The sequence below is a fragment of the Sphaeramia orbicularis genome, chromosome 16, assembly GCF_902148855.1.
Source record: "Sphaeramia orbicularis chromosome 16, fSphaOr1.1, whole genome shotgun sequence".
NCBI classification, from domain to species: Eukaryota; Metazoa; Chordata; class Actinopteri; order Kurtiformes; family Apogonidae; genus Sphaeramia; species Sphaeramia orbicularis.
Window position 1 is genome coordinate 29,392,958 of NC_043972.1, and position 12,032 is coordinate 29,404,989.

Genomic DNA, 12,032 nt, shown 5'->3' on the forward strand with positions numbered 1-12,032 from the left:
AACGTGTAAAGTGGAAAAACAAGTGGTTAGACAGTGCTTCTCTACGTACAGAATCTGAATGCTTAAAAAAAACTGCATCTTAATGCTGGAATATCATCATAACTACAGTATTATACAAACTATGAGCAATACTACACTACAATGAATATATGTGTGTAATGGTTTTGATGCTTTGTGTCCAATTGTATTACTGATTGTAGTATTTCTCTAATATCTGGTTGCTAATTTAGTTTTCAACCTATTTTTTTGATGTGATGTATACAAAGCCCTTTTACGTGTCCCCTGGCGGACGCTGGTGCATGTCACAGACTGTGGATGCCCTAATTGTCCTCTGTACCTTTAAGGGAACCACGCACCTTTTTCATCCAGCAGATTCTGCGTGATATGAACTACCATCAATTTACGGGATCCTTTATTCCCACAGTGAAGCAGATGAGGAGAGACGGCTTCTGGAACGCTCTGTGCATTTTATTAGTTCATGAGAAGCTGCGTCCATAGTGAAAGATTTAGAATATGAGTGATTAATTTACATGTTTATCTCTACTTTATTCAGTCTTTGATGGTGTTTTGAGTTTTTTTGTTGGTAACTGCCTGTGATTTAAAGATGTGCATTTTTGCAGTCCGTGTGTTTTTGGGAATCCTACTACTTTGTGCATGGTGCCAGTGCTTGGAGTGTCCTTTTGGCTGTGAGTGTTTTGCTATCACTCGCACAGTGAAATGTGTTTCTAAGGATCTGTACACAGTACCACAAAGTATCCCAGGATATGCAAGGACTGTCATTATCACAGGGAATAATATTCAGCGTATTGGACCTGAGTCGTTTACAGAGCTGGAGAATGTCACCAACATCATTTTAAGCAATAATAGGTGAGAATGTTATGTTTTTGTTTGTTTCACTCATGTATATTAAGCCATATTTGGGTAACAGGACTAACTTTTTTGATGTGTATCTAATAAAATTCTTAATTTCTGGCATTGTGGTTTGTGTTCATTGACTCTGACAATGCAGTAAGATGTACTCAGGCATGAAAGTAGATGGTTTTTAATTGTAAAGACTACTTTTACAGTGTGAGCATCTTCACAGGATTTCAGAGATGGCATCCCACAGCTTCTCTGCTCTCATCAACCTCCGCTTCCTGGATCTCAGTGGGAATCATCTGGCACTTATCCATCCAGAGGCTCTCAGCATCCCTGGCAGTCCCCTTCAGGAACTCAACCTAAGCTGTGCGCTGTTCAACTTCACCGCCCTGACAGACCTCACCACAGCCCTGCGCTGGGGTGGCCTCGGGGGGCTCCTCCGCCTGGACCTTTCTGGGAACAACCTGGCTCTGCTGCCCCCAGGGATGTTCTCTCACCTGCCCAATCTGCAGCAACTCTTCCTCACTAACAACTCTCTGGTGGCTGTCTACAGTGGGACCTTCTCTGGCATGAACCAGTTGGAGGTGTTGGATCTGACTCACAATGCCTTCAGGACATTCAGGGCTGACGCTCTACAGGAGCTGGGGAGGCTTGGGAACATCCGCATCCTTCTCGGATACAACCCCTACACCTGCTCCTGTGAGATCCGTAATTTTGTCTCATGGCTGAATGAATCCAGAGCTGAGGTGGATGTGGACAGTGTGAGGTGTGCCTCACCGAAGACATTAACCGACACCAGGCTGCGTGGACTTGGGGTCCAGGCCATTGGGTGTGTAATTCCAGTCCAAGGAGACGTCACAGACCTCACCCTACAGACATCCTACGTCTTCTTGGGGCTTGTTCTGGGCTTTGTGGGGATGGTGTTTCTCTTCGTGGTCTACCTTAACCGCAAAGGTATGAAGAAGTGGATCATTGAGATGAGAGATGCATGTCGGGACGTTCTGGAGGGGTATCACTACAGATATGAGATCGACTCAGACCCTCGACGCACGTCGGGGCGTATGTCGACGGACAGTGGTAGCAACAGGGCACAAGGACATTTTGGATCATCTTTGTCCCAGCAGCTGCCAAATGACACCTGCATTGTCCAGGTTCCCACAGACACGCAGGTCAAACAGTTGACGACATCTACACCTGCAACTATCTGCAAACGTAATGTTGTGTCTTGATGTCATCTGTGTAATTACAGCACTTTTATAAAATGTACAAACATAATCTGTTGAAAACATCCTGCAAACTTATTTTCTCCTCGGAAGTTATCAACAGTTGCCTTTAGCATCTTGTCAAACTTCTTTAGAATATAGATTGATAAGCTAAATTATATAGACGATTAGAACCTGACTGATTCGATACAGAGGAACAGTAATGTAATCTGATTTCTTTTAGCAGAATCAAATTGTTTCATACCTGGATTAAATATGGTAGTCCCTTTAAGGGTTTTGTTTTGTTTTTCTTACAATTTTACAATAAACTGTTATTCCATAATGAGTTTGACTTGACTGAACAGTAAACTTCACCTCACTTATTCTAAATAAAACATAAATATAATAAAAAATATATTTATATACCAATGTATATAGTAGATGCATTGGTCAATAAAATCAGCCAGCTGTTACATCATTTGGGCTTTATGGTTATTTTATCTAGAGCATGAAAAATGCCTCAAAAACTGTAAGATACAGTAGACACTTAGGAAATTTTAGAGTAGAGGCTCTGAATAAGATTATATGCTTCAGTAGAAACATTCTTATCTTTATTACTCATGTAATTACTGCTGTGTGTAGAATCCATTCATTGTGTAAACTGTATTGTAATCATGGTTGGGGGTAATTATGTAATTAAACTGAATGTAAATTACAGCTACTGATCAAAATGTTGGTGATTACAAATGAGGTACATTTGCATATATTCTACGTAGAAAGAAATGTTCATTTACTGCAGGAAGAGTTGGTTGTTTGTCATCTACATACTTGTGTATTAAAACCAAAACATTCCAGATTTAATTAGGTTTATATTGAAGAACTTTTGCCAAAACTTTAACAGTAATAAGTGTTGTGAGGTTTACACTGCTTGGTTTAAATTTACATTTTTATTGCCCTGTTAGTTAGAAAGATGATCAAAAATTAATCAAATGTAATAAGATGCATTGCATTGATGAAGTAATTAAAGTAGATTACACAGTTTTAACATGGTAACTAGTAAATATCAACCCATAACATTTCAGGGGTAACTTTCCTAATTGTAATAGTAATACAGGCATACATGCTTAAGTTATAAACCCTGTATGTATGAACTACAAATAAATTTTGATGTACTCATTTTGTAATGGCTCTACTTTCTTGTGGCTGCAATGAAACCAGGAGACTCCACACTCCACACATCCATAATCTCCAGGTGGCCCCCACTCTGGCTCAATTCAACGAGTGGGTGATTAAGTGGCTCCATAAATGTGGGGAAAATAGGCCAGAATGAAAGATATTGTTTGGAAATACACCTGCTGGCCGGGCAGCTGCGCACCTCTGTTCACCTGTCAGCTCTTCCTTGTAGCTCTTTTGTGTATTAATTTCTACCTGTCACAAAGTCCCACAAATAATCATCCATCTGGAGCAAATGTTTAGTCACTGCTGTTTGTCATCTCACAGTGACCGGAAATGACACCTGTGTTTGAGATAAGTTTGTGTTCCAGGTTGAATACTCAAGAGCTGGGCAATAACAACATTCATACACTGTGGGTAAGTGCATAAAATAGAGCTGAAGGGACTGAATTTGTGCAACAAAAAAAAAAAAAAAAACCTTTGCTTTTCAAGTATCTGTCAAGCATCTACTGTATTGATTGATTGACTGATGTATCTATTTTGAATATGAATGTCAAAACAGAAGAAAAATAAATAAACAAAACATTTAACCCTTTCATGCATACTGGTCACTATAGTGGACAGTTATTCTCCAGCTGTCGCCCTTGTATATTCATGGGTTTTGTTGTTTAAGTTCCATATCAACCAACACAATGGACACTTAAGCACCATCTCATACACTGCAATTTGTACTATTACTGTAATTTTGCTGTTCTTGACAAACCTGATCTGCAGTAACATGTTTTATTGTAAATCAAAAGGCTTTTTTTCCTATCTCCATAAAGTGAGTAATAACTACAGTATGTTAAAATGTGAGCATTAGCAGCATAAAAAATGTTTTGATTTCATAGTTTTCACAGAGTATATCACTTTCTATGATTGTGTTTTAAATACATGTTTCTTTGCTTCAAAAATTAAATGCATGATGTCCAGCTGAGTGGACAATTTTGTACTTCCATAAAAAAATAGGTTCTTAAAAAAATTTTCAATTGCATTGTTTTTTTCAGGATGAAAGAGGAATAAAAACACTCAAGAAAAGAATATTGACTAAGGTTCTCAAAATTCATGCATGAAAGGGTTAAACATAATACCTAAGACATACAATACATATTTGAAAAGGAGTGAGAAGAAACATAACTGCATGCATCTGTCTTCTGACTTGCATATTGTAGGTATCTGCAGATTACTGTGGCTGCAGGATTTTTTGTGTCAAAAAAATGCACTAAAAATGCTCACACACAAACGCACACATACATCAACATATATACATACATACATACATACATACATACATACAGATAGATAGATAGATAGATAGATAGATAGATAGATAGATAGATAGATAGATAGATAGATAGATAGATAGATAGATAGATAGATAGATAGATAGATAGATAGATAGATAGATAGATAGATAGATAGATAGATAGATAGATTTCTTTCGTTCATGGTTGTGCATTTCATCAGTAAACATTCAATAATCATCAAGTAAACAAACATGTACACACCCATGCTCGAGAAGGAGCAGGATGAAGAAAACCTTCTATTTCCTGCCCCCTTCTAAATAATAATAACCTTAATGGTTAGCCATACACAACTAGCTATAAAATCATACTGTATAAAGTCAGACTAACCAAATAAATACATCTAAGATAGTGCCAAATGAATACAAAACCAAGTGCAAAACTACATGTCCAGAAAGTACAAAACATAGGTAAATATAAACCTGATGAAATGATGCAAAAACATTTTACCAGTCCAAAATAAGTAAATAAATATGTCACAAAATACAAAACAAATACGAAGCCAAATGTAAAACTTATAACTGTTCATATAATCTCATTGTTCTTTCTTTATATACTTTTTTCAGTTGGAATATGTTTTTACGGTCCTTCAGCTCATTATAAAGAGAATACCAGAGTTTAACACCAACCACTGATACACACATCTGCTTCAAAGTTGTCTGTGCACACTGGTGTTTGAAATGACCTTTCCTTCTATGCTCTTCATTCTCTGAAGTGAAGACAAACAGTTCTTGTAATTTAGCTGGTAGTGCTTTACTTTTGGCCTTAAACATAACAAGTAATGTCTGTAGTTTAACTAGCTCCTGCCATTTCAATAATCCAGAATTAATAAATAATGTATTAGTGTGTTCCTGATAATCAGTTTTATGGATAATCCTAATAGCTCTCTTCTGTAGGAGATACAATGGCTTTGTGTTACTCTTATATATATTACCCCAGACTTCCACACAGTAGCTAATATATGGCAAAATAAATGCACAATACAGTGTTCGCATTGCCCTGTAATCTAATAAATACTTTACCTTATTTAAAATGAAAATACTCTTCGACATCTTTTTCCTCACATGCGCAATATGGGATTATATGCATATGGGAATATGTTTTAATTATTTTTTTCCCCCACTTCTAAACAGTCTCTCAAGTAGTTCACCAGTCTGCATAATTGTTATTAAAACATATTTGCACATTTGCAATGAAGTGAAGCTGAAGGATTTTAGTTTTAATTCTAATTTTGATACCACATTTCCTAGTCTTATATTCATTATTATGATTTAATCTGGAAACGCCTCCTTTTTTTATCTTAACAATTAGCATTGAACAGTAAATATACATAACAGTACACAACAAGGGTAGAAAGTTCTATAATTCACAAAATCTTTTACATTATATAGAGAAATACATGTAAGTAAAAACATTGGGAAAGAAAAAACAAAAATTAAAATAATAAAATAAATAAATAAATAAATAAAAATAAAAATAAAAATAAAAATAATAGTAAATAAAAATATGTAATAAAAATAAAAATTGCTCGTGAAATAAATAGAAATTATACAAATTGAATAAGATTATACATTTGACATATATATATATTTTTTTATTTGCTTTAGAATTTATACTGTTTCTCAAATTATCCACATAATTGGAAAAAAGGGCTTTGAAAACGGTGATGTTTGGAGGTTGATATGCAAATTTGGAGCAATGAATGTGAAATTTGACAAAAATAATCAAAAGGTCGATAATATCTTTTTTCTGGAGTTATTTTATCAATGTGTGATAGGCCAAATAAAATGTGTTGAAAGTTCAATTTACATGAAGAGTCAATTTTTGTGTTTATAAAATTATTTCTGGAAACGCCTCCCCCCTCTCCTTGTCCTCCTCCTGTGACGTCACGGCTCACCTGTGGGTGGGTGTATGAGCCTGGGTTTGCTGTAGCCGCAGGTAATAGCCAAACACTGGGAGACTCTCGGCAACTCTAGACCGAGAATATCCCCTAAACCGGATCGACACGAATGAGTGTGGTGTTTTTGGAGTGATACGCGGTCGTTTTCTACAGAATTCATACTTTCGTGGACGTGGACTCACCTGGAAACCCGTGGGCGGTCGAAAACCTGCCTTCTTTCTGTGTTTGCAGCTCTATCACAGCAAAGTTTTCAACCGCAGACTTCCGCAGTTTGTTCGCCGATCAGGTATATCTGGGAATAAAAGACAACACGCCTGTTTCCTCTTATGCGGTAAGTTCACGGTTTGTACGTAAAATGACATACGGCTAAATGTGGACTGAGATTTGGACTGAATGTTTCCTGCCCTGCACACACTTTAGGCCAAACAAACTTTTAAGAGCGCGACGAAAATACAAATATCGTCAAACCAGTAACAGGTGAGTCAGATTTAATGTACATGCTCTGAATTTCACACTTGAAATCTGCTGTTAACCATGAATTCAGCACAATAAACTAAAACCAGGCTGTGTAAATGTACCGTGGTGCGTTTAAAGGCAGGCCTGTGTTGCAACAACAGACTTACAGTAAGTGTAAGGCTGAACAATGACTGAAATCACCAAGTGCATTAAATATGTAGCAGGAGTTGCAGCTTTTATATAAAATAGGCTATTTTACAACGTGGTATGGTATTGATGAATTGATAAAGGTAGAAAGTGCCAGAACATGATACATGATGCATTATGGTGCTACAGGGATGCACACAAACCATGTTTTCCACATGTAAGGGACAGATTGTTGTACCCTGGCAGTGATCGTATTATATTTATCATCACTAATTACATTATCACCAAAATATACAACTCATTTTGCTGAATCTGCCAAAATAATTGCATTAGGGTTGTGCAATATATACTTATCTTTACTGTTTCTTGGTTGGTTGGTGACATGCCTGTTTTTATTCTGTATATATATTTACTCTTTTCTTTCTTCTTCTTTAAACTGTCTGCACTACGCACCACTAGAGAGTTGTCTCTTACAATTTCATTGTACATATGTGTAATGACAATAAAGGCATTCTATTCTATTCTATTCTATTTTTTTTTTTTTTTCTTTTTTGCATGCTGTTTAATCCTACTTCATCGTTATGTCTAACCTTGCCCCTCTCTCTGTTTCACACACCAGGTCCCAGGCTTTCTGAGCCATGCCTGGCCACAGCACAGGGGCTCCCCAGGCGTCCCGCCACCATAGACCCTCCAGCTCCAAAGCTGATAAGTACAGACAGAGTCGGACTATATCTAGGGAGAGCACAGCCAGCCAGGACTCCTACAAGGATCCTCATGGGGACTATGTGCACGAGCACCACAATGACCACTCCCGTTACTCTGAGAACAAATACAGTCGCAGCAGAGGACACCCCCGGAATGGAACCGGACGGGGCTCGGAGACTATAGGATTTATTCCCGGCTCGGCAGACAACGCTGCTGCCAGCAGACATGCCTGTGGCTCCTGTGCATCGGTGGGCTGGAGCAGCTGTAAGGCCCTTATCTGCTGTGTACTAACCTGTGGATTTTACGGCAGCCGAGAGCCCTGTCTGCCTGCTAACGAGAGCTCCACAGACCATCCCCCTAAAGCAGGCAGCGAGCCCCACCCTCCTAATGGCATGTCTATTTCCAATCCCACCTGTGGCGTTCCTATAGAGCCCAGCAAGTCCATCAAAGGCTCCAAGCTGCCCACGAGCGACAGTTTCCGCTACCAGGATGTGCGTATTGCAGGACAGACTGTAAAGTATCCAGTTGCTCCTCCTAAACGGACCCGAGCGCCCGGAAAGGGGGAAAACCAACGGCCGGTCAGCAACACAAGCTTGCTATCTCGTGAGGACTATGACTTAGATGATCTGAGTGACACAGGAACAGATATAGACTCTCTTATTACTAAGAAGCTGCTGGAGCTCTACGCCCTTCACCAGATCGACCAGCTGGCCAAGTGCACCTCCGACTCCTCTTTCTCCCGCAAGACCAATGAGATCAGTGAGCTCATCTACAGCATTGCTCAGGACTACAACCTGGAGGAGCAGGAGGCTGAGTGCAAGCTGGTGCATGGAGTTATCCGCATCAGTACACGCAAGGGGAAAAGAAACAAGAGTCACCAGCCGTCAGTGCAGCGACCAAATGGGAGGAATGATGGGACCCTCCCCGACAGTGGCAACGAGACCATGAGCAACCCCTTACACAGTAGCGACTGTAAGAAGCTGCATCTTACAGTGTTTTAAAGCTATTAATGATTACTGTTGCACAAGTATTTGACTCTACGAGACAAGATGAATTCACTGCCACTTGCAACTGCAACATACCACATATACCAATCATATGACCTTTTAATGACTCATAATGTCTGTTAGGAAAATCTTTTGTTTGACTCATAGTTTTAGGCCATAATAAGCCGGGTATTTTACAGTCAATGACCTACCAACAATTGGTTAATCTGAGGCATGTTGATACAGGTGCAATGTCTTCTAAAACATATTTCCTAATAGCACAGTTGACCGGATTAATCCAAGCGCATTGTTTATTGGAGCTTCCTGTCTGCCTGTTCTCATTTCATCTTTTCTCTCCCCTGCTACAGTTCCAGAGGTGAAAGTGTCGGAGCAGACGCCATCAGATGAACTGGCAAGGAAAATGAGGCATTACAGTGGGAGAAGTGAGTGCAATTTTCCAGAACTGACATACACACACATATATATTCATTCGTCTTCTCTGATGCAAATGTAACCCTTACCCAAACTTTTACCATGTTTTGTTTATATATTTAACCTAAAAAAATGTTAAAATTATGAACACATAACCACACTAGTGCCAGCCCATTATAGTTTCTTACACTTGCTAAGCCTAATTAAAATGTGTCAACAGAACGGTACAAAGACATGCAAACATACACATTTTGTACCTTTAGTGTAAGTGCAGGGTTTAGGAATTAAGACTGAATTACATCCCGAATCTTTATCAACTGAACACTCAGTGATTAGTGGTTAGAAATATTGTATTATGCACTGATAGAGTTACACACTGTCTTTCTGCGGGTAGTTGAGGTATAATTACCGCCTCGGTGAACCGGTGTGCAGCTCAGTCCTTGCTCTTCTATTGTGCACTAGTGCAGCTGCAGGCATTTTCTCACCTCCTCCTCACCTTCCACCATAACATACCTGTGTTTAACAGTGAAAGTCCTGCATTCTTGCCTTTTCTCTGCATATTACAATCCCTCATTCATTAGCTGCCCTCCTCCCCTCATCCGCCACCTTACACCCATCTATCAATCCACCTCATTCTCCCTCAAGGTCAGCGGTCATGCTACACCACCTGCCAGACCAGCAGATCAAGTCACATTAAATATATGCCATATTATGTCCCATGGTTTATTATGTAATTTTACCGAACAAACTTGGGTTACAGATGGATTACCAGTGCAGCAGCCCTTTTTTTTGTTGTTCTGCAAAGAGCTTGGTAAAAAGGACGGGGTGTCCTGTTACATGTCTTTGAATGAGGGTACAAGTCATTGTGTTTCCATAACATTCACATCACAGCCTGGGAATGTCGCAGCCTCAGTAGTCGAAGTCTCATCTTCTGAGATATAGAGCTACATCATTCACTTTACTGATACTGTGATTTTGCTGTTTTTATGTATTCAGTATGTTAAATTTGTGTTGTTTTTTTCCCACAGCGTACTCTTCCAGCAGTGCCACAGTCTACTCACCCTACCTACATGACACTGAAACTTACTCCTCAGGTGCCCCCCTGCTTCTCTGAAGAGAAATGTCAATCAATTGATCAATCAGTCACAAGTACCTGTACTTAGAACAGCTGAAACCACCTAGATGGACGACTTTAACCTTTTGCTAATGCTGTTACTGAGTGAAGCACTTTCACTCTGGGTGGTTGTGTTTCTGTATCGGTCATGCTAATGTTTGCTGTTCAGGTGACTCTATTCAAATTCATGAACCTCTGTAAACGACCCCCTAAGGAAACTACTTCTTTAGATAGAGAGAGACAGTCTGAGTTTCTATGCAGTGTTTCAAGTTGTTTTCACATCAGCAGTGAGCTACCCCACTTTATGCAGTTGAGCAGTCAGGCCAGAGGATTCGACTGATGGTGGAACACAACCGTCCTCATTCTTGTCTGATTGTTTATGTAAGCCAAAATGCATGTGCTGTATGTGTGGGCTTATTCAAACTGCCATTTACACTCCTTATTTTTAAAGTGAAAACACACTGGATCCCACTTTGTGGTTAAGCCATATTTTGATGTACATATTTTTAAGACAAATGTTACTTCTTGGTTTGTTAAAACTTGTGTGGCATTTGGCCACTTTTTTTTATTCAGTGGTCTGTTCTATTTTTTAACAAAATAAAAATGTCCATGTTTGTTTATACTGTTTCAAGTGTATTTAATAACGGAGAATAGTTTAGTGCAGTTGTGTACCACAAAATGTTTGCAGAGTAGTTTTTCTGCCTTTTCAGCTCACAGTCAATTAAATGCTTTAAAGTAGCTTGCTTTAAGGAGATAAATTAGTTTTGCAACAAATTGTTTGTTCTCCCTTAAGTCTGCATGTTTTCCTTTATCTCTTGGATTATTGTTGTCATGCTCATCTCCCTGAGGTCACTGTGTTACCAGGCAGGCTTTTTCCGCTCTCAGCAAAAGAAAGAACTCGTTTGGCTGGTTCTGACAAAAAGGAAATAAAATCCTGGGGTTTGTCTTTGTCATTTATTGGAAAGGACTGAAGCAGTGTTAAAAAAAAAAATAGACCTAATTCCAGGTTGTTTCACCTGAAACAGGAAGGAATTTGACTCAAAAACATGCTTAATACCATGTCTTGAAATAACACCCTCATATTCCAAGTGCCAACAAAAACATGTAGATGATCCACTTTTTAGACGAATGCCAACGGCAACAACTCATTTTACACCTTGAAGACGAAAGATATCAAATGTCAAGGTTGTGAGTTATGTGAAAGTAAATTACAACTGAAAAATGTTGATGCTTGAGCAGATTTTTTACTCGTGATAAAAGAAAAAACGTGGTAAATGATAACAGTGGTAATTCTGTGTTAATGTGCCTTTGCTTTGCTGTTTGCTTTGCAATTGCCCCGTGTAACCCCATTTCCTCTGGCTCTCTGCCGCCACCAGCACATTCCTGTTTTACCTGTATGAGGTGTCATGTAAAGGCTTACTGTTTCACAACTGACATACCACAAGCTACAACAAATCAAGAGGGCTTGTTCTGTATCAAATATAACCTGCCTGCAGACTGTTTGCAGTAAACTCTTTTGAAATCACACTTTAACTTGAGCTATTTTCCCCAACATTCTGCATTGACGTGCAGTTCTGTACTTGTGCTTTAAATGTACTCTGGATGTTATCGCATATTTGTGTGTGTGCAGATAGCATGATATCGTTCAAGTCTATCTCAACATTTCATCTTAACCTAGGGAAACGTGTGATTTTTAGTAACTTCCATTAGAGGGAG

General features: G+C 38.9%; 2 protein-coding genes across 2 annotated transcripts; both read left to right on the forward strand.

Moving 5' to 3' along the window:
- Positions 1-189: 189 nt before the first annotated feature.
- LOC115435508 (trophoblast glycoprotein-like) lies at positions 190-3,236 on the forward strand. The gene is made up of 2 exons (XM_030157975.1): positions 190-867; positions 1,085-3,236. Exons 1-2 carry the CDS (start codon positions 605-607, stop codon positions 2,085-2,087), a joined length of 1,266 nt encoding a protein of 421 aa, XP_030013835.1. The 5' UTR covers positions 190-604; the 3' UTR covers positions 2,088-3,236.
- Positions 3,237-6,494: 3,258 nt separating this feature from the next.
- kdf1a (keratinocyte differentiation factor 1a) lies at positions 6,495-10,951 on the forward strand. Its single transcript, XM_030157976.1, has 4 exons — positions 6,495-6,807; positions 7,699-8,756; positions 9,139-9,213; positions 10,231-10,951. The coding sequence occupies exons 2-4, from the start codon at positions 7,718-7,720 to the stop codon at positions 10,314-10,316; spliced, it is 1,200 nt and encodes a 399-aa protein (XP_030013836.1). The 5' UTR covers positions 6,495-6,807; positions 7,699-7,717; the 3' UTR covers positions 10,317-10,951.
- Positions 10,952-12,032: the final 1,081 nt, after the last annotated feature.